Source organism: Cenococcum geophilum (genome assembly GCF_001692895.1).
Source record: "Cenococcum geophilum 1.58 unplaced genomic scaffold K441scaffold_9, whole genome shotgun sequence".
NCBI classification, from domain to species: Eukaryota; Fungi; Ascomycota; class Dothideomycetes; order Gloniales; family Gloniaceae; genus Cenococcum; species Cenococcum geophilum.
Window position 1 is genome coordinate 1390334 of NW_027137567.1, and position 23201 is coordinate 1413534.

At 34.7% G+C, this 23201-nt stretch overlaps 2 protein-coding genes across 2 annotated transcripts; one reads left to right on the forward strand and one right to left on the reverse strand.

Annotated features, from left to right (window-relative positions):
- Nucleotides 1–16804: 16804 nt before the first annotated feature.
- K441DRAFT_547243 (uncharacterized protein) lies at nucleotides 16805–16981 on the forward strand (the record flags this gene model as incomplete). Its single annotated transcript, XM_067642903.1, has 1 exon — nucleotides 16805–16981. A coding segment is annotated over one exon (177 nt), but the record flags the coding sequence as incomplete, so codon positions are not given.
- A 4992-nt stretch (nucleotides 16982–21973) lies between these two features.
- K441DRAFT_421459 (uncharacterized protein) lies at nucleotides 21974–22201 on the reverse strand (the record flags this gene model as incomplete). The annotated part of the gene is given in 2 exon segments (XM_067641545.1): nucleotides 21974–22102; nucleotides 22121–22201. Coding segments are annotated over 2 exon segments (210 nt in total), but the record flags the coding sequence as incomplete, so codon positions are not given.
- Between the last annotated feature and the right edge of the window lie 1000 nt (nucleotides 22202–23201).

A 23201-nucleotide genomic window follows, 5' to 3' on the forward strand; every position in this document is an offset into this window, starting at 1 on the left:
CATAAACTAAAATATAATAATAATTAAGCATCTTGTAGAAAGCGGCATAGACCTTTAATATACGGATAATTTTGTGCGATAATGTTATCTAATTATATATAGAATAATAGCAGACTATAAAGAATAAGTGCTGCTTATAGGTGTTAAAAGCTAATAGCACTACACTATATGCCAGGTCCCCCCTTTAAAGCGTAAGAACTTAACTAAGAAATAATACCCGCTACGCACCTATAAGGAGATAAGAAGATAGATTAAACGCTAGCAACTAGAAAATATTCTTTTATCCTTAGATAACTAGGTATACCTAGTAGAATGTTTTATATAGTACTATCGCCTATTTAATATCCATAAGGGCATAATAGTAGATGTTCTATATTAGCTTCTAAAGGGTATTGTTATGTAACTTATTAAATAGGTATAGAAACTGGTAGGCAATGTCATCTAGCTAAAAAGAAAGAGAAGAGGGATAAAGATAACTACAACAAATATATCTGCGGAGACTTAGCTTAATTAGCGTTTTAGATAAGTCCTAGCTTTTATGGGGCTAAAACAATTTAATAATCTGTTATTTAGTAAAGTTACTTAATGGACAGGTAATAAATAAAAAGCTATAGTTCGTTAACTTGTTACTGTGCTAGCCCTACTGCTGTCGTCTAGGGAACTATATACTATGCATTTTATAAGAGCCGTATACAACTTTATTATTATAGCTTAGTATTACACCTATAATGAGGAGACACTACGATATATACACCACGCCCTATATTAAATTAATATGCTTAAAGGCGTGTTTTAAAGTTTCCGTCTAAAGGCAAAGGATTCTAATATAGGCCATTTTAATATACTAAAATTCCATGCCCTTATATATTTTAAGGAAAATATCCGCCTATATGGATGCGTAGATGGGTACTACACTAGCGTAAATGGCGAAGCTGGACACTGTTATATTGTTAAGGCGTTTTATAACTTAATAAATAAACGGGATTTACTATCTTAAATCTGCTCTTACAATTTAAGATAGGTAGTAGTACTAGTAATAGAAGACGAAATAGCTTTCATAAATAGTGATTCTGTACTACAGTCTTCCCAGCGTTTAAAGGTATAGGTTACTTAACTAATATAGCATTTAGCAGTTACAAAGCTTTGGTAGCCTTTAGAAGATATAAATAGGGCAACGGATCTTGTCTAGAGGCGTCTTAGGTTAAAGATATAGCTTTATATATCTTATATAGCAAACTACTACAAAATCCTAGGGTTTCTAGACGGCATTGCGGTATTTGTCTAAGAGTATAGGCGAAAACTATAAGGCGAACGTGCCTAGAACTCTAATATAGACTAAAAAAAGAAGAATCCTTTATGGGTTAAGCGCCTGCTTGTTAAAATACATCTATTTATCCGCTATTAGAAATAAGACGGAAAAAATACAATCGACCTTAAGGCCTAAATTAGTGAGGTAGTACGTTATATACTAGATTAGTAATGTTCTAACTAGTAAAGGCGTAATTACGTATAGGTTTAAGAGTATATAGATAACGACGACCGTATTAAAAAGGGCCATATACCGTTAGGTGGAAGACTTATAGGCTAGCTTTAGCTAATTGTTACTGTTCTAGATATTAAAAGGTTAGATAAGTATAGTGTATATATATAGTATACTAGAGCTATAGTAGAGCTGCTTTAGCCATTAAATCATGGACTGCCGCATCCAACATACGGTATGGTTAAGGTAAAAAGGTAGCCGCGCTTAAGCGTAAATACTAGGCAAGTACTTAGAGGTGGTTGCTTTTATTTAATACTATCTATTCTATAAAGCGCGCATATTGTTCTAGCCGCTACTTCTTATCCAGATTTATACTATATTAATAATTATATTAATTAGGACTAATACAATACTCTATACTCAGATAACTTTCTTAAAGAAGGAACCCGCATTGCGTTATTATATAGAAGCTAGGATAAATAGCAAAAGCAGCTAAGCTAGTATAGAACCTATATAAGACTATATAGGACTATATAAGATTATATAAGATTATATAAGATTGTATAAGATTATATAAGATTATATAAAATTATTTTGATCCTAATATATATTATAAGCTAGTATACTATAGGCTAAGAAAATAGTAAAAATTTATTTGCGTAATTAGTATATAACTTTAAAATAATATATTATATTACCTTAATTGCATATTAAGGAATGTGCAGTTAGCTTTTAAAGTTATTAAATTAGTTAACTGCGTGTTATTTAAATTTTAAGNTAGTTAATTGTATGTTAAGGAATATGCAGTTAGCTTTTAAAGTTGTTAAGTAGGTTAACTGCGTGTTATTTAACTTTTAAATATATTAAGTTGGTTAATTGCGTATTAAGTTAGTTAAGTTGCATATTAAGTTGGTTAATTGCGTGTTAAGTTGGTTAAGTTGTATATTAAGTTGGTTAATTGCGTGTTAAGTTGGTCAATTGCGTGTCAAGTTGGTTAAATTGCATATTAATTACGCGAAACGCGAAAAACAAAGTCTACTTAAATCTCATCCTGTGAATATTTTCCCGATGTAGACACGCTAATTAAGAAGATTTAACTTCCTAATACCCTAACTAAGAATAAGGTTCTTTTGGAAAATAATAAAGAAGTATTTAAACCGTTAATTTAAGAGGAAGACAATGACGTTAATAATAAGCCAGTTTGAACCTTTAATAAGTTAGCCGATCTTAAGCTTATAAGAGCTCTTAAAGATATATATTATACGCTACCTCCAACGGAAAAAGATGAAGAATCTCTATGTGCCTTTTACGTTAAGTATCCTATAAAGTTAGATATACAAGATACTAATTAAAACATTATTTAACGAATGGGAGACGGGTGTTATACTTAGGGGGTGTTTAATAACTCGGTTAAAGACTTGTTTAAGAAAGCCTGTAATAATAGGTTTAAAGACTTTATTACTAAAAGGATTACTTTAGCCTATCACGGCGCCTTCTTAGCAGGAAGGAAGTTTAACCTTAATAGTTAACTTAATAATAGCAAGCTGAAATTAGGTAGAATACGCGATATTAGATTATAAAGGAAGAACCTACCTCCGCCACCTTAGTTAATTTAGGACCTTAATACGCACCCTCTTTAAGATCAGTTCCAAGAGGCTTAACAAGCCTATCTCCAATCTTATTATTAAATGAGGTCGTTTTAAGAAACAGATAAGAAGTACGCAAAGGGACAGCAGGTCCTTAGCTTAATGTGGGTGTTCGTCTATAAGACGGACAAGTATAGGTTTCTCTAGAAATGTAAGGCACGCTTAGTAGTATACGGAAATTAATAGGCCCTAGGAGACCTACCTATAAGAGCTACTACATTAGCTAGTACAACCTTTTAAACCCTTATAGCGATTACCGCAAAATTTAACCTAGAGACAACACAGATAGATATAGTTAATGCGTTTGTCTATTGCGATCTTGACGAGGTTATCTATATAAAGCTACCGCTAGGGTTTAATAAAGGAAAGACAGATAAAGTACTGCGCTTAAGAAAAGCCCTTTATAGACTATAACGATCACCACTACTATAGCAGAAGAATCTCACGAGCTCGCTGACAGAATTGGGTTTTAAAGAGGTACCCTAGGAGCCGTGCGTCATGCTAAAAGGGGGAATAGTCGTCTTCTTCTATGTCGACGATATTGTCTTCTACTACCGAAAGACAGATAAGAAGAAGGCTTAAGAAGCGATTAAGAAGCTGAGTAAGGAATACCAGATAAGTACCCTTGGAGAGCTAAAATGGTTTCTAGGAATCTATATACTACGCGATTATAGCTAGAGGCTCCTATAGCTATCCCAGGAAGCCTATATTAAGAAGATAGCTAATTAGTATAAGATAGATCTTAATGGGCGTCTTCCAGATACTCCTATGGCTAAATTAGAACTTTTACCTACTAATTACCAATTAATCTATCTGACGCGTCCGTCCCCTAATATAAACCTATTAGTCTGTCCTATATCCCTACTAGCTTCTACAATACTATATTAGAGAAAACTGGGTTTAGTACTTTATACAGCTACTATAACGCGTCCGGATATTGCCTTTATAGTATTACAGCTGGTAAGGTTTAATTAGGACCTAAGCTAAGAGCACTATTAAGCGGTAGATAGAGTTATCTAGTACCTATATAGCACGAGGAGCAGAGCAATCTACTATAGAGGAGATAAGGAAGGAATAAATGGTAGAGGGAGAGATAAAGGAATACGCGACTAAGGATGAGACGACGGAGACGGTAGAAGTAAAGCGTAATTATTTATCTGTGCTAGCGACGTATTATTTGCGGATAACTCTGTTAATAGAAAGAGCTTACAAGGATATATTATAAAGCTATTTAGGGGACCGATCGCCTAAAGAGTAAATAAGTAGGGTACTATTACGATGTTAAGCATAAAAGCTAAGTTATTAGCCCTATCACAGACAGTAAAGGAAGCTATCTTTATTAGTAGGCTATTTAAAGCAATAACATTACACCTAAATGAGCCCTTAATTATTAACTGCGATAATGTTTAGACACTCTAACTAATTATAGAAGATACGGTAAAGCTAATTATAAAGCTCCAACACGTTAACATCTATTAACACTAGTTGCGTTAAGAATACGTAATAAGACGAGTGCTATTACAATGGAAAGCGATAAAGGAGATAATTGCTAATAGACTTACGAAGGCCCTGCCTAAGTAGAGGTTTTAAAGCTTCGTTAATATGATTGGAATGGTGGATATTAAGGAGTAGCTAAATAAGGAGAAGCAGCTGGAGGACCTAAGGGATAGTATTAGAGTAAGATGGAAGGATTTAGATAAGATTAGAGTTTAATTAACGCATTAATGAGCACGAGAAGGGTTATTAAGGCGCTAGCTATAAGCGAGCTAATAGCGATTTTCTATTTTAGGGATGGAAAATCCTAATTAGTTGGCAGAAGTTGGCAGAATTTGGTAGGAAGGTAGTTAGCTTTAACCTTAAAGAGCTCAAAGCTAAGGGGATGTGTTAGATAATCTGTATTCTCTAGAGGCGTAGACCGTGCACGAGTTACGTACATTGTAAACCTCTTTATCTAAGCCCGAGGGCCCTAGGTCCAAGGCCAATTAACTAAAAGACAAGATCATCAATTAATTAACCTATTTTATTAATAAACAGCTTAATATAAGCTTCGTGACAGCTATAATAAGGCAAAGTCTAAAGTATCTAGTTTCTTCTCGTTAACCCGTTACTTAGGGTATTTAGGGTTATATTTATAAAATCCGATAGTATTGATTATAATTCTGCTCTTAATATAGTAGATATACTATTTACCTTTATCGTTAAACCGGAACACCTAGCTATTATATTCTTTATAGTGGATTCCCTACAAAGAAAGAAAAGTGCGGCTATATTAAATAAGGTCGTTTCTAGTTTTATCTAAGTCCGGGTAAAATTAAAAAGGATATGCTACTAGGGTATTTATTTGGACCGTTTCCTAAAACTTATTAATCTTAATCCATCTAATAGCTTCTCTAATCCTTTTCCTATTAAAATCTAAATAGCGACCCTTAATACGGAAGTATGCAGAACTATTTAGTTCTACTTTCTCCTTACTATAGGTATATTTAAGGCATCTTCTTACCTAGGTGCCTGCGCAAATAGAGTAAATATCTAAGTTAGGCTTAAATAGGGCCTAGAGTAGGTTATATATAATCTCCCCTCTCTTAATAAGCGAGAGGAGATATTTAGTAGTTAACTTATACGTATTGTTAATGTAGTTAATTAAGAGGTCTAGATGCTTTAAATTCCTAGCGTCCTTTCCATTATTTCCGTGGCTTTAGTACGATTCTATATTTAGAAGGAAATAATATAGGATATTCTGTTTGATCTACGCGGAAAATAAGCGTTTAAACTTAGAAAATGGGTAAACTCTATAAGGCTTGCTATACTAAAGGCATATCCTCTATAAAAGAGACTACGCGTATATCTTAAAGGATTACCCTTAAAATGTCTTATAATAATTCGGACTTAATGTTAATATAGTAAGTAGGTTCTTTAGTTAACCTATCTACACTTTTATAAGTAGAGAAGAGGCCCTTATAGGAATACTTTCTTACTAATTTAAGCCCGAATAATAAACACGTATTACTTTAGTTTACTTAGTAAGCCCGTTAGGGTTACTAGCTTAGCAATTTTATATTTATAGGCCTTTTTATCCTATCTATAATACTATAGTGTTAGCCGTGTCTACTTATCTCTTTAACGACTTATACTTTATCTACTTCCTTATATGCTAGCTTTGATACTTAGGCTTTAGCTTCTTTAGGTTTAAGGTTATCCTTAATTAAACCCTTAAAAGCTTTAGGCGTAGTGGTAGGTTTAGGCAGCGCCTTCTTAGCTATAATTACCCTAATAGCGTTAACGACTTTCTAAGCAATACGCAAGATAATGGCGTTATAGTTTGGCAACAGATTAGGGCTACTTAGAGAAGTTACTGTAGGTTAGGTGGTTAAGCCATTTAGCTTTATAACTTTAGGCGTAGTAGACATTTATAAAGCTTTAATAAGGTATTAGTTTTTATAGGGAAAAAAGGGTATAATAGGTTAATAAGCTGCCTCTTAAGGAGGGTCTGCCTATTCTTATACTTATTAATAGATCTAATAAACGAGATCCGCCCTCTCTTATATCTATTAATACGGTATAAGCTATGCTATGGGTATATCTACACCCCTCTTTTAGTAATAGGCTACCCTCCCTAATTAATCCTAGCAGACTTTAGTTAAGATATATTAATATTATTTCCGTCGTGGTAAATAAAGCTATGGTGTACGTGCTTGCCGTACTTATAAAAATAGTCCCCTGGCTTATATATAGGATTTCAACTCTAGCACTAGAGTAAGCTTAAAAAAAGATATCGCCTAAAGTATAGAAGTGCTCTAATTAACATATAGAAGATAGGTAATATCTTAGGTCGAATTAAAGATATAAGTGCAGAATTGGTGCTAGCAATCTAGCTATGCATTATTTAGCTAGGGGAAGTGGCATATAATTGGGCTAACCGTCCCGTCTCGTCTCGTCTTGTCTTGTCTCTTCCCTTTCCTTCTCTTCTCTTCCTCCTTCTCTTCTCTTCTCTTCTTTCTTCTCTTCCTCCTTTTTTCTCTTCCTCCTTCCCTTCCCCTACCTTCCTCCCTCCTTTCTCTTCCTCCTTCCCTTCCCGTCTCTTCTTATCTCGCTCTTTCTCGTCCTAGCGCTCTTTATCCTTCTTTTTATTCTTAGTTAAACTTCTAATGGCGCTAAATAACTGGTTTTACGAGCTACTTAAGGAAAAAAGAAAGACGTTCAACGCTAATACGTATCTATTACCCTCCTATTAGAATAACGCGTTTAAATCGTGCCTTAAGGTACTATGAGAAAACGCGACATTCTTAGAGAAACGGTTAAGCTCGTAATAAAGTATAAGGCTATATGCACGCACTCTATTAACGGACGTTTTTATTAGCTTAGGTTTTAAAGTATTCTTCCTATACACTTTAGTAGCGCCTATCTTAAAACTGGCAATAGTATTAGTAAAAAACCTCCTCTAAGAGCTTTAAGGATAATAGGAGAATTACCCTTACCCCCGCGGTCTTATAGTTGCTATAAGTACACTTTATAAGGCTAATTTAATTAGCATATTAATTCCTTCGCCTCTAAAACGTCTATCTTTAAAGGTGGATCCCTCTACTAGTATAAAACAGCCTTATATTTTAAATAAATTATTAATAAATATTATTAAAGGAATACCTAATATTAGCCTAAGACTCTTAGTTATTAGAGAGGCATTCTAAAGCTTCTATCCCTTAAGACGCCTATTAAACGCTTAGTATATAAGTCTTAGGTACTCGTTAATTGGTTACTTATATATCTTAGAGCAAGATTTATTATAAAAGGAAAGTATAATCTTATCTAATAATCCTAAAACTAACGGTTAGACACCTTGTTCCCTAAATTTAATATATTAATACTTATTTAAGATAAACGCCTCTTCTAAAAGTCCTCTAAGCGCTATTATGCTAGTATATTATTAAGTTATAAATAAACCATTATTAAAGCGTCCCTAGTTAGAATTATAGCAAACTCTAGGTTTATAAAATAACCTTTAATAAGATATCGCACCTATAGTTAATATTAAATAGGAAATTTAATATTGCTAGGGAAGGGCTAGTACTTTTCTTTTTTATTTATAAGGCGCTATATAATTAAAAATCTTCTTAAGCTATTTTGCACCGGGATAAAGATAAGCAATTTATAGAAAAAGGAAAAGAAAAGAGGAGGACTAGCGGTTATAAATTACCTGTTTATGTACCTGCTAGAAACTATTAGTAAGAACACTCTCTTTATACTTAAGATTGGCTATAATAATAGATAGAATATCTCCAATTTATTTAGTTTGGGGGACCTAGATATTCTAAAGTTTAAGAAAAATGCCGTAGAAGAAGCTAGAGATTAACTTTTATCCGTAAATAAATAGCATATATCGCTTTAGATTACCACTTATTACTACCTCTTTTCTAACTTAATCCGTGCCTATATTATATAATATTTATACCTAATAAGAACCTCTCTCATTACTTATCTATTTTTTATACCTAATTTTTTAACCAGCTTCCCTTTACTATTTATAATATTATATAATCTGCCTTAAAATGCTATAGTTATGTCCTTCATTATGTTAAATTTATAAGCTCTAATCTTCTCCTATTCCCCACTAAGCGCCTTATCCCTGGCCTTAGCGGACATAGTTTATATAGCTAGAAGTATAACTACGTAAGTCGGCGAGACTAGTGGCTATAAAGGAGAGGTATTAAGTAAATATTATCTTTTATAAAGCGTTCTTAATTATAGATAGCCGTTTAAGGAGGAATGGCAGCTAATTTAAGAATTTATTTCTAAATAAAAGGCCGTAAAGTACATGCGTATTAAAGCACAACTATTATAGAAGATGTAAGTAATTAGGCACATGCTGCGCGGAATAGCTAAGCTAATATTTACCTTAATAGTAAGAATAGAATTGCTAGATAACTATAAGAGGCAGAACGTAAGAAATATAAAAAGAGGTAAATTATAGGCTTAAATAGAGAGTAGCTTTACGGAACTGTACTGCAAATAATCTACAAAGTAGGGTTAAAGGAAATTTATAAGGGAAAATAGAGGTGTTACTATAGTTAATAGGTTTATAGCTATTTAGTTATTAGTGCCTAATAGAAAGGCTTATATAAAAGAATTATTAAGCAGGCTAAGCTACGGCTAGATTTACTTTACCCTATTATTAAAGCTTTCTAGCATAGAATATTATGTGTATAATTAGGCTACTAGCTAAATAGTAGAACGGGTAAAGCGTCCGCTATAACGCGTATTTTAGCTATATATTAAAATCACCAGATATATATAACCCCTCCGCTAACTAAAATATCTTATAAGGATTAGATTCTTATAGCTTATTCTTATTTATAAGGCAAATTAACTGCAGCTAGTTTATACGCCTTTACATCGTATATATAAGTTAATTAATTATTAACACCTAACTTTATATTGTTCGGACTGCCGCTTGGTTTTAGCTATATTATATAATTTAAATTAACTAGCCAAGTTATAAACGTAGTTTTAGCCTCGCATTCTCTATTGTCTATAGCGTTGTAAGTAGTAATATAAGTGGCTCTTACTTACCGCCCTTAAAAAAGTAATGCTTTTACGGACCTTTTTATGCAGCCCTTATATAATAGGAAATGCGCTATAAATAGATCAAGTTAGAAATGGAATATATAATAAGAAATATCCTATCGCCTAGAAAACTGTCTTATATTTAAAGTGGGCGGAGTCTTAATACCTAAGGGAATGCGTATTCTTGCCTCACTTTTTTAAGCCTCTATATTAACGCTACGCTAAATTATAAGTAATACGCCTTAGTTTCGTAATACGTCTCTTCGCAATATATAAAATATATTACTATAAAACACGATACATTAAATGTGGCTATATAGTAGAAAGCATAAGAGTAAAGCAGTGTGGAAATAACTGCTAGATAACTGAGGATGTTTATATAGGCTAGTTAACCAATTAAGAGGAAGTATGCCGCTTATGTTAAGGATAAGGTAAGTAGGACTAGCTAATATTATCTTAGTCCTTAATTATATGCTAATATTTATAGAATCCTTATACCGTTTTTTAGGAGGGTTTATTTGCGGCTATAGGGGTAGATAGGTAATAGCTTCTAGGAGAAGTTATAAATTGCTAAGTAATAACACTAAGGGTATAAGAGTATGCAATATTATTATTACTAATAGTCTAGAATTAAACGCTGCTAGTTGTTCCTATAGATGTCCTATAATATATATCTACAATTTTAATACCTGCCCGTCTAACATTTTTTAATAACTTCCCTATACGCAAGTCCCTTAGTATCTAAAAACTAACCTATACTAAACTAATATTGCGCTTTCTCCTCGGATAAGTCCTAAAAAGGTAGTATTTTGGTAATAATCTCATATATTATTAACCTAAGACTAAAAAGGTTACTTATAATAGAGGGACTTTTATCCTAGCTTTTATAAGAGCGCCTGTATAGACCTATAGTCGGTATAAGTCCTTATAAGCCTAAGCTAGTAAAGTTATATATCTAGAGAGACAGATTATTAGTAAGCAGATAGTTTTAGGTACTAGGGTCGCTCTAGATAATATCATTACTATATAAGTATTACAGTCCCCTAGTTGCCTATATAATCTAGTTACGCCGCTATAAGGCAATAATAGAGGACGCAGCTGTTAATGTAAGGTAGTTTTAAAGCGTGCCTATTAGTATATACTCTAGGCAGATGCCGTCGCCCATAGTCTTATAGTACTGTAGTAAGTATAGGTATTAGCTAAGGCGCTTATAGACGGCCTTTTTGCGCTAGATATTACGCGCTAAAAGTACTTATTTATACTGGGCCTGCTAGATCACAGCCTTACCGTCACATTAAGAAAATTTATACTAGAAAGGCGACTTTAGCACCCAATTATTGTGATCCTTTAATAGGCTAACTAGGCCGCTAGTCCCTATTCTAAGTGAGGGCACTTAAGTATCGTCCAGTGCAATAATAATGGGGTACTTAGTTAAGCCTTATATATTAAAAGAATCTTAAGAATAAAAGATATAGCTAGATACTGGTTAGAATGGAGGTATAGAGGTATAGAGGTATTTAAGGTGTATAAGGGATAGCCTAAAGAATCTTTAGTAACTAGAGGGTACGCTAACTAAGCGCAGCCTCTAGATTAATCTCTAGCGTGTTTTGTTTTATTTACTAACTTAGTTTACCTATAGTTCCTATACTACCTTCTTACACTGCCCTTTAAAGTATATAACGCTGTAGTGTTACAGAACTTATAGACGATAAATATTCTATAAAAACCCTATAAAAGCCGCTAAAGATCTAAGTCTCCTATAAAGCCCTATAAGCGACATTAGAGAAAGGGAGGAAATTCTAAAAGATATAGCGGAGTTTGCTGCTAAAAGAGAGCGGCGTTTATAGATAATGCCTAAAGAAAATATTGCAGAGAATGGGTTACGCTTGCGACGTTAACTTAAGAGTAAACCTATATTAACGGTCCTACTACAGCCAACTCCACTTAGACATATAGCACGAGCATAATATTAAGTAGATTACTGTTCTTTTATAGAGAAAGTAGGAGGCAGGTAGGTTAAAATTAAGGATAAATATTAAATTGTATTTAATATATAGCCATGGAAGTATTTCTACGTATCCTATCTTAAAAAAATACTTAACTTGCCTTTGCTTGCCCCTACACGCTTTAGACTTAATATAGATTATTACTAGTAGAATTAAAATTAGCCTTAGATATAGGGTTTAATATTACGGAAATGGTTTAAATATAGTGGCTGTATTAACCTACGCAAGATTATGGGGTATATTAAGGCCTATAAAAGGTATAAAAAGGAAGATAATAATTATAATATAGCTTAGATTAAAAGGGAATTAGCGCACTAGCGCAAATATAATAATAAAGAGGGAGGGTGTAAATGCCCTCTGCCGCTAGAAGCATTAGTAGAACTATTTCTAAAGGAGTACTAAACGAATAAAGGTGACGTATGTCCCCTCTCTAAGGTACTACAATATTAATATATAGAAAGGCTAGTGTTAGCAATCTAGGTTAATGGTCTTCTAAGCCTAGGCTTTTCTTTAGTATTTTTAAAGTAGGAGGAGAATTTCTATTAAGCAGAGCTAATGTCTAATTAGTATTAAGGCTATTATTTCTAATCTAAATGCTTTTAATTGTTTTAACTCCCTATACTCCGTTTTAACTAGCTATATATAAAAAAAATAGGATAAGTATATTAAGAAGATTATAGGCCAGGTCTCTAAATTTTCCGTAATATTATAAAACTTTACCGCTTTAGACGAAATTGGATAATAAAGGGAAAGAGAAATTCCGGAGACTAACTCCTTTAGGGAGATTGGAATTATTTCTTAATATTAGCACAGTGTGTATAATTCTATAGATAAAATAGTAAGGGAATTCAGCAGCAAATAGGATAAAGTGCTATAGTTATAATAAACCTTACTCTATAAGAACGGTTTAGGAGATACTAAGGATATCGCAGCGGCTTTAATAAATCACTTCCCTTATAATATATGCTAGTGCGCCTGTACTACACCCAGCGTCTAATCTGGAAAGCAACCAAATATATTATCCTACTTTATACCTATCTTATTCTTATACGCGAGTAAGCGCTAATTATTTAACTTTAGCTATAGCTAATATGTTTGGATTTATACGCGCCTATACTCTCTATAGAGCCACCTATTATTAGCGGCGGCGCTAGTATTAGAATTACTACTGCCTAAGCTTTCGCTACCTAAGCTTTAGCTACTATTCCCAAAATCGTTATCTCTGTCATTGTCGTCCTTGTTATTATCTAGACTAATAGCATTATTATTAATACCTTTACTGTGCAGACTACGCGTAATAGTTTTGCTAGTAGTATAGTTACTACTTTACTGCGTTAAGCTTAGACTAGCGTATACGTTTAGCGTATTATTATACTAATAGCCTACTAATAGCTATAAATCTAATGTTAACTGCGTTATATAGATAAGTTGCCCTATATTACCAAGCAAGTTATATATAATTATTAACAGTTTTAAAGATAACTTTAACGTTATCTTATTTTAATAGATAATCGCTATTACTAATGTTATACATTCTGGCACCTAGTAAAGGGTAATATTGGTTAGCTAATAGTCCGTATAGTCGCTCTATCTATAATTAACGGTGTAGTTATATACTACCTTTGCTCTTAGAGAAGATATTTAAAGGGAGGCAAACCGAGTTATAATGTTTACTTTAAATCTAGAGTAGCGGCGTACTGGTGATAACTTTAGATATTATAATGTTCTTATAGGCCTTATACTCCCATTAAGCCGTTTAAGACTTATTCCTATTAGACCGCGCCGCTTATCCTAGAATAGATAATTGCTACGTTTATATCGCTATAAAGTTACTATACTAGCCCTATAGGACACCTCCTAGTCGCTATTAGGGTCGTCCTCGCCGCTTTCCCTAACCTTACTATTACTGCTATTGCTTTTATCTTTACCCGTATATATATCCTTACTAACATATTAATCGCCCTCTGTTTATCTATATAGAGAAACTAATTGTCTTAAGGGCTCTAGCGGCCCTATATTTAGCCTATACCCTTAGTATTTACTATCCCTACTATTTACTAAATTAAGAATATCGCTTTAAGGTAAGTCTAGGATATTGGCATTATTGTCTTTATTACTACCGTCTAGGTTACTAGTATTTAGATTATTACTAGTTTTAAAAGGCGAAATTAGGCTACCGCGGCCTAGCGGTGGCGTTAACTTTAGTATGTATACAGAACTAGATATAAGGCTCTCTGCCTATAGCTAGGCTAACCTCTACCGCTTTACTAAATAAGAGTCTTCTAGAGCTAGTTTTAAGGTTAAGTCCAGCACTTCTATAGAGGAGATAGCCGTATTAGTGGATAAAGTGCGCTTCCGCTTATATATTATAGACGGCCGACTTATTATACCTAAATCCTTATAGAGAGGTTTGTCCCGCTCTAGTAAATTATCTTTAAATACGTTAAAATAGGGACTCTATAAGTCTGTAAGAAAATTACTTACTATTATATACGCCTTTGGTATTTTTTTATAGAGGGGGCGCGTATGCTAGCTGTATCTAGACTATTATCCTAATATTCCGGCAACCCGCTACTAGATTAGATATCCCCTATACTATAGCTTGCTCTAGCTGCATCGTCCTTTAGAACTAAAGGAAATTATATTATTAATTAGTAAATAAGAGCCGTAACGCCATTAATATACCTACCTAGACTGCTTTTATTAAACAACCTATTTATAGCTAAGTTTATCTCCTTAACGCCTATAGCCTAGTTAGCCCCTTCCTAGCTAGGCTAGTAACTCTATAGTATCTGTAAAGGAATGGAGCTAAGATTACCTTCGCCGTCTACACGTATATATTAGCCGATATTTATTTTCTTATACCGTTTAAGACGTAAATAATACCTTAATATAGCGAACCTAAAGAATTAATAGCTCTTACTAGAGCTAGTAGTCCTAGATCTAGAGAACACAACGCTTTAGAGTTTAGTAGATTAGTTAAAAAGTTGTTAATATTAGCCTATTCTCTATTATATTTAGGGGAGCCAGCTTCGCTAAGGTTAGGTTTTATTATTTTAGGCTTCGCCTTAGGCTTAGCCTTAGATTTCGTCTTAGGCTTAAGTATTAGAGAAATATAAGGAACATATTTTATAGGAGGAAGTAAAGGGGTAAGTAAAAGAGTACTAAAAGAGGAGGCTATTTTAGTGCTAAGATTTACTAGCTTCTCTAGTTATAAGGATGGGAGCTAGTCTAGAGGTTAAAATATATAGCTACCTCTCTAAGCTAAGGAGTGTTACTTTATATACTGCTACTAATAACGCCGCCTAAGGTAGGATTGTAAGGAACTTATATAAATGCCATATCCTAGCGCATAAGCTTAGTTGTAGGGGGCAGTGTAAGGGAGCTGCCTATATTAGGGGGAGTGAGGACTAGCTTAACGTCCTATTACCCTTAGCGTCTTTAAGACGATTATATATTGTACTTATAAGCGCCGCAGAGGCTCTATCGTAATAAGAGTATACACAGCTCCCTGGGTAATTGGCTAGTAAATATTATAAAAAACCCTCCAGACCGTTTTCTGTATCTTAGTATACTTATTTACGTTATAACCTACCGTCCGCATCTTTTAGCTAATTAAGGATCTATATTACTTTAAATAAAACCGCCAATTTTTAGCTAATTCTTTAATTATCGGCCAACCCCTTACGTAGGACGAGGCTATGTTAAATAACGCATTAATAACCAATTCTCGCCGGTATTGCCCTATATTGGTTAGATAGTTAGCTTAGAGGGCTTTGTTTACGTCTTATAGCGCGCCCAACGCCATTATTAAGCTATTATTGGCCAACTTCTAGGCACTAGCTCCCTACTAGTTGCATTATAATGTTATAACCACGCTAGACACTTTATATAAGGCGAAGCATCCTATAGAGGCTATAATAATAACGTAAAGGTTATAGGAATAAAATTAATGCCTTATGCTAGTGACTTACTGCGTTATTACTAAGGGATCTAGCCCTAGTAGGACACGAATAACGGAGCGCAGATTGGCTAGCGTATTCTACTAAAGGGCTAAAGTTAGAGAGTATAATGCAAGGTAATTAGAGCTAAGATAATAGTATAAGTGCTATATATTCTTTAGCTAAAATATATATTAGGTAGTGCGTAGCGAATACTATTAGTAACCTTAAGGTAGAGAATAAGTTCCTAAACGTATAGGCTAGCATTAACTATATAACTAGTAGGAGGTATCGCCACTTTAACCGTAGCCGTAACTCGCCTAAGAGGAGAGAGTAAAAGTTAATAAAAGAAGGATAGGGAGAGTGTGCGAGAGAGAAGGAGAAATGTCTATAAACTACTTATAGGGACAAGTCTAGAAGCGGCTTCTCTAGCGGCGGCTTAGGGTACCTAGAAGTAGATGGCACAGTATATATAGAAATAAGATAATAGGGAGGAATGGATTAGTAGAAGCAGAGTTAGGGATAGTATATATGCTGCGGCAAAGTTTAAAAAAAAAAGCCTTATAATAGATGATTGGGGTGTAATAGAGGGGGCAGCTGGGATAGGCGGAAGAAGAGCGAGGGGGGAAAGAGATAGAGTAGAAAGAAAAAGTTAAGAAGGATAGAGGATAAAAGACGCTAAAAGGAGGGCCTTTTATGGTGGTTGTTAAGGAAGATTGCCAGTTAGGGTATAGCGCAAAAGTTGTAAGCGAGGCGCGGATTACCTAAATGGGGAGCCTCCATTTCCTAATGCAGGCTTGCCGTTAGATTGTTTACTTTAAGACAATTAATAGCAATAGGGAGTAGGTAAGTTAAGTTAACGCAATTAGTATATATAGGCAGATAATACTACCATTTATTATCTTTAAAGGAAAGTAATATATAGAATCTCTATGGCAAAGTATAGAGGAAGCTGTAGGTAAATATATAATTAGAATATTAGAAAATGGCTGGTTAAATTATAAGATAGGTATATAGTGGCTTAAATATTTTAAACGCCATACTTATTAAATGGAGGCATAGGAGGCCTCTAAAAAGGATAATAAGAACGTTAAATATTATAGCTACTAATTACTTATTATGGATGGACACAGTAATTACGTTAATATTGATTTTATTAAGCTCTATTAGCGCTATAAGATTGTACTAATATGCCTTCTACCCTACTTTATATACTTCCTACAACCTCTTAATCTTGTCCTCTTTTTAGTACTTAAACGCCTCTATTTATATAAAGTTAACAAATATAGAGCTTGTGGTATTACTAGTATTAATAGAGAGTATTTTCTAAAGATTCTTAGTAAGATTTAACCTTATATATATACTCTTAAGTTAATTAATAAAGCCTTTATAGCAGCTGGTCTCCTACTACTTAATATTAATTATGTCCTTAAGTGCCTTATAAAGCAGCCCTTATTTTTATAACTATCTATACCTCCTTTTAATAAGCTGACGCTCCTATCCTTACCTTTATACCTAAAAACGCTAAAAAGCTACTTAGATTGCGCTTATTACGCTTATACAATCCTTTATCCTAAAATAATACCTAAAGTAGCTAAGCTAGTTATTAAAAAGCTTATAGAACACCTATAATTATTAAAGGATAGACTATATTTAATATAGGTAGAAAATAATAATCTTCACAATAATGTTGCAGAGAGGAGGGCTAAGAAGAAGAAGAAGTGGGTAGTGCTCTCTACTAAATTAGTACTTATTACTAAATGGGTAAAAGCAATTATTGCTACTAAGGAGGCTAAAAAGGAAGCTAAGGGATAGGCTAAAGCTATAAGAGAAGCACTTAAGACGACTTAATAAGAGGTAGCCATAATCGCTAAGGCATAGGTTAAAGAAAGGAAGAAGGCTTATACTGCTGCTATAGAGGTAAAGAAGCTATTAGATTAATACTAAAAGCTATTAGGGGAGGTAAATAGGGCAGTGAAGAAGGTATAGAAGATGGTTGTTACTGCGACTAATATTGTAAACAGGAAGAATATAGATAAAGCTTAAGAGGTGGCAAATAAAGTAGCGGAAAAAGCAATATTAAAAGTAGAGGCTTTGGCAGTAATGTAGACACAATTAGAAGCTTCCTCTACTGCAGCTATTATAGCTGCTGCTTACTATAAGGCATTGCAAGAAGCTGTGAAAAAGGTAAAGGAGGCTATACAGGAGGCTACATGGGTAGAGGAGGTAGAGGATAATAAGCTGAGTAAGTTAAGTGACGATGAGATATTAGATAAGGACATTAATGTGGAAATAGGTGACGTCTAGTTAATTAAGTAGTAATTAACACCTTAAAATACCAGAAAATATTGATATAGAGCCTCTATTATAGAAAAATAGGGCTTTATATAACCTCTATAAGACGACTATACCGTGTGATGTTTTTACTAGTATTTTTGCCTACAAACAAGCATTTGGCAGAATTTTGGTGTTTAAAACTGTTATAACCCTATAGACCGTCATAACCCCGTTAGTTACGTTAGGCGTAATAGATATAACTTAGGTAAAGTTTTAATGTTCCAAATGGTTATAACCTAGGGTGCGGTTAAAACCCCGTTACCTACGTTAGAGGTTAGAGAGTTAAACTTACCGCTGCTACTACTCCTTAATATTGCCGAACTATAGTATAGTTAAGTCTGTGTAATTAATCTATATAATATCTAACTTATTAATATTCTCCGTATGCGCACGGTAGTATTCTAGAGGATAAGTGTGCTCCTAAACACACCCTTTATCCGTTATCTACATATTAGACACATCGCCTCTATTAGTGTCTTTATCTACACTTGTTAGGTCTGTCACGTATTCCGAATCGTCATCTGACGCCGCTGAGGATGATGAGTATCGCTCTAAAGCACAGCGACGCATAGCGGGATCGATCTTCCGTTAGGTTTGGGAGCGACGATGGGGGTGACGAAAGTGACTTGAAAAGACGGGTATGGATCCAAGTGTGAGTGATGGATGAATCGTTTGAAGAGCAGTAGGGAGGGTTCGCGAGACGGAGAGGGTTCGAGAGACGGAGAGGGTTCACGAGAGAGGGTTGAGGGCGGTAGTGGTTGCTGCTTGATATGTAGGGGTGGTAATGAAGAGAGAAGAGAATGGATGTTCGTGGGTATGGAATGGGCGAAGCCATCTTTAAAATACTCTGGCGCGCGACAACTGGGGGCTCAATTTTGGGACCCCAAGGTGACGGGGAATAAAAGGTGATAGGGGTGCGGCGTGCCTGGCCCTAGGCGAAGCCGAGGCGGCTTTCTCTTTTGATGACATCGTTGGCGCCTGAGCTAGTCTAAAGCAGGCAATCCGGGCAGACGCCCGCACTGGCCACTAACTATAGGTTTTGGGGGGTTTTTGGGCAAGTCAGCCTCAGAAAATGGTATTAGAAACCGCTAAAAACGGCAGCTAAATTGCCGTCTTATTATTATAATGTCACGGGGCGGGGGCAGTGGCTACAAGACGTATGTATTCGAGGAGTCTACAAGACGTTGCGCGATCGATCGTAAGGGTCGAGGGCGTAAGGAGGTGATATACCTACGCGTAGCTGACATAAGCTGTACGCGAGGTGTACGCGAGAGCACGGGGCTCTCCTATGGAGGCCCCTGCGGTGGGGTTCCGTGACACTACCCCCCCTCCTATAGAGGCGGAGCTCCGGCGACGCTATGGTTACTATATATATATATAAAAGGGACACTTAGGGTATAGAAAAAAAGAAAGGGGGGTATTACTAAAGGCTTAAAACAACGTTATATAATAAGGCTTGGCATCTAAGAATCCGACTAATTAGATAACTTTAACCGCCGGTTAAAGTTCCTAAATATCTTAACGATATTCTGGTTACGTAATCGCACTTTACCGCAATCTAACGGCAATCTAACGGTAATTTGCCCCTACGTAGTAATATATAACGGTTTAACTCTATAAAGGCTCCTATAGAGGATTAGGTATAAAATCTCTGCTTAGGCCCAGTTTTTATAGGTTTGCGTAGTAAAAGTCGCTAATTAGATCCTTTATATTTTTAAAGTCTTCCCATAGTTACCATTCTGGCTAATCTATATTAAATCCTATATATATAGCTCTGTAGTAAAGCCGTCGTCCTCTACCTTTACTAAAGTATTTAGAGTTAATAATTCGTTTAACAGTCTACTCCTTATAGTTCTTATCTTCGTTCTTATCTCAGATTAGTACTAGTAGGGGTTTAGGCTATATCTGCCCTAGTAAGGGGTTAGGCTAGTAAAGGTGTAGTAGCTATAGGTAAAATATAGGCCATATTCTACGGGTGGCTAGGGTAAGTAGGAGCTCTAGCTTATATACAGCTCCCCTATTAATAACTTATTTAATTAGGTAGGGGCTAAGGTTCTTATAATTAAGTAACTTTATAGGCCTCTATATAGAGATATTACGTGCATCTAGCTATACCTAGTCGCCAACACGTATCTCCGGTAGTGGCGTTCTATAACAGTTGGCGAAATAGGCCTACTTTACTTAAGCCCAGGCCATTTCTCCCTTATAGTAGTTAAGTAGATTTTTTATATAGTCTGCATACTGGTTAGCAAGTAGCATCTTAAGGCGTTTTCTATATAGCAGTTTCTTATTAATAGGTTCTAGTAGTTCTATGCCGGATTAGGGGTAATATCCCTTATTCGCGAAGAACGGGGTAAGTCCTATAGTAGTTAAGACGTAGTTATTTGCTATAAATTTACCTAGTAGGAGGTAATCTACCTAGTTATCTTAACTATAGGTAACTACCTGTTGTAGGTACGCTTTTATACTAGCATTAGCATTTTCCGGTTGCCTAGTAGTTTTATAGTAAAAGGATATAGATATCTTAACGGAGATGCCAAGGCGTTAGCAGATTCGTCTCTATACATTAGAGCTAAACTATATACCTTAGTTGGACGTAATTAAGTCAGGTAACCCATATAATCGGTAGATTTCGTAAAGGAAGGTATTAGTAACATCGCTAACAGCTACGCCTTTAGTTAGGACGTAGTGGCGCTCTTTTATAAGTCAGTATATTATTATAAGGATATTCTTATAGATACGGCCATATCGCTTATAGGGTAGTAGGTTAATAACGAAATCTATAGCGATATCTGCCTATTATCGTATAGGTACTAGTAGAGGGTATAGTAGTCCTTAGTACTTTATATTAAAGGCCTTAACGCACTTATAACTATAGCAGGCGCCTATAAATCGTTTAACTAAGTCTATTATTTTAGGCTAGAAGTAGTATCGGTTAAGAAGCTTATAGGTTCCTTTTCTACCTAGGTAGCCGCTTAATTAGAGGTCGTAGGCTATTTAAATTAGTTACCGTTATAGATTTTCTAAGTTGGGGATAAATAGATAGCCTCTATAATAAAGCCTATTTTCTTTTACTTTTAAGGCTGCCATATTAATCTAGCCTAAGCTTTAGAGTTTAGTTAGTAGCATACGGGCGCTAGCAGTCTTTACGGCAATAAGTTAATATAGTAATAGGTTAATAGAGGTGTTATATGCCATAATAATAAGCTCGTTAATTTTGGGAGGTAATTTTAGTTTTATGGTATAGAGCTAAGGTATAGTTAGCTCTATTGTAGGTAGCATACCTAGGGCTAAATTCCATACTTTTAGAATCGTCTATTATTGGAACTGGTTATAAGGGTTATCTTTAGACTAAGGAAGGTCTTATAAGCGGCGTATTAGGCTATTAGGCTTAGTACCTTATACTCCTAGCCTATATATAATTTTAAAGTTAAAACTAGAGAGGAACTCGTTCCAGCGTACTTAGCATTAGTTTAGCTATTTCATAGTTATAAAGTACTTAAGGTTGCGATAATCCGTAAGGACTTTAGTTAGCTAGTTAGGTTCTACTAAGGAGAGTTTTAGTTAGAATTCCTTAAACGCTTATATAATCGCGAGAAGTTCCTTATTATAGATCTTGTAGTTATATTCTTATAGTATAAGCTTAAATAAATAGAATACAACTAGGTAGAGGAGACCGTTATTACCTATTTAGGAGAGGACGCCTACGTTAACGTGGTTTAAGAAGTTAGTCTTAAGATAGAGTTATCGTCCTAGTATAAAGTAAGCTAAAATAGGTACTTTAGTAAAAGCATCTTTAAGGTCTTAGAATGCTTTCTTGCATTTAGGCGTCTAGATAAAACGTAAATATATTTTTCTTTCTTTCGCGGAAAGGCCCTTTGTTTGCATTATTACTATAAGTAATACTATAACACCTAAGAAGTTATATATAAATTTTTAATAAAAGTTAGCGAAACTGAAAAAAGCTTATACGTCTTTAATGCAGTTAGGGGTTTACTATTTAGTAATTATGCGTACCTTTTTAGGGTCCATACGGACACCCTTAATAGTAACAATTAGTTTAAGGTATTTTACTTCTATAACTAAGAATTTGCACTTCTTTAAATTAATACAAAGTCCTACGTCCTTAAGGCGCTATAGGACCTTTTAAACGTGCTTGGTATACTTAGAAGGGTTATTACTATAAATAAGTATATCGTCTAGGTATGTAGAGCAGAAGTCGTTAAGGTAGTCCTATAAGGCGTTATTAATATAGCTTTAGAAGCTGCCTGGGCCGTTATATACGCTAAAGGGTATAATGGTATATTTAAATTGGCCAAAGCGCAATACAAATACGGTTTTCTATTCATTACCTTCTTATATTTAGAGGCGGTTAAAGGCGGCGATAATATTAAGCTTAGTATAGATTTTAGCTTAGCTAAGCCGCTTAAGAGTTTTATATATAAGTGGTACGGGGTATTAGTTCTTAATTGTAATAGCGTTAAGTCCTCTATAGTTAACGTAGAATTAAATACCTCCTCTTAGCTTCTTAGTAAGGAGGATAGGGGCAGCTACTAAGGATATGCTAGGGCGAATAAACCCTTTATTAAGGTGCTTATTAATATACTTTTTAATAACTAGAAGTTTGTCTTTTAATATTAGGTAGGGTCTCTTATAGGGTAGCGTTTTTCCTTATTTAATATTAATGGTATAGTTATTAGGTTAATATAGGGGGAGTATATCTACGCTTTTTTATAAGCACATATTAATAAAGTCATAGTACCTCTTAGGGAGGAGCTTACGGAGTTCCTCGTTAATAAGTCCTTTTTTAAGCTTTATAAACTTTTTAAAGTCTAAAGGTAAAAGNCNNTAGAGTTCNNNNGGGGNNTCGTNTTCTANAANGTTAANTATATNTATCCTATTACTATANAGGACNTAGTCCTATTCTTTATTAAGCTTATATAGTTATAATCGGGAGGCTACGGTAACAGTTTAGCCTTTTCTATGTACTATACGGTAGAAGGCCACGGCACTTATATAGTAGCAGTTAGTTATAGGTAGGGTAATAAGGGGTTCCTTAGGTTAGTATCCTAGGGAGTAAATAGAGGCGGCTAGGCTATATCCTAGGCAGGTCTCTCTACAGTATTTATTATAGACGCATTAAGTACAATATTACGACTGCTTGGAGAAGAGTTAGAAGAAGCTAGTTGGTTAATATAAGCACGGTCCAGGATAGAACCCATAGAACTATGTG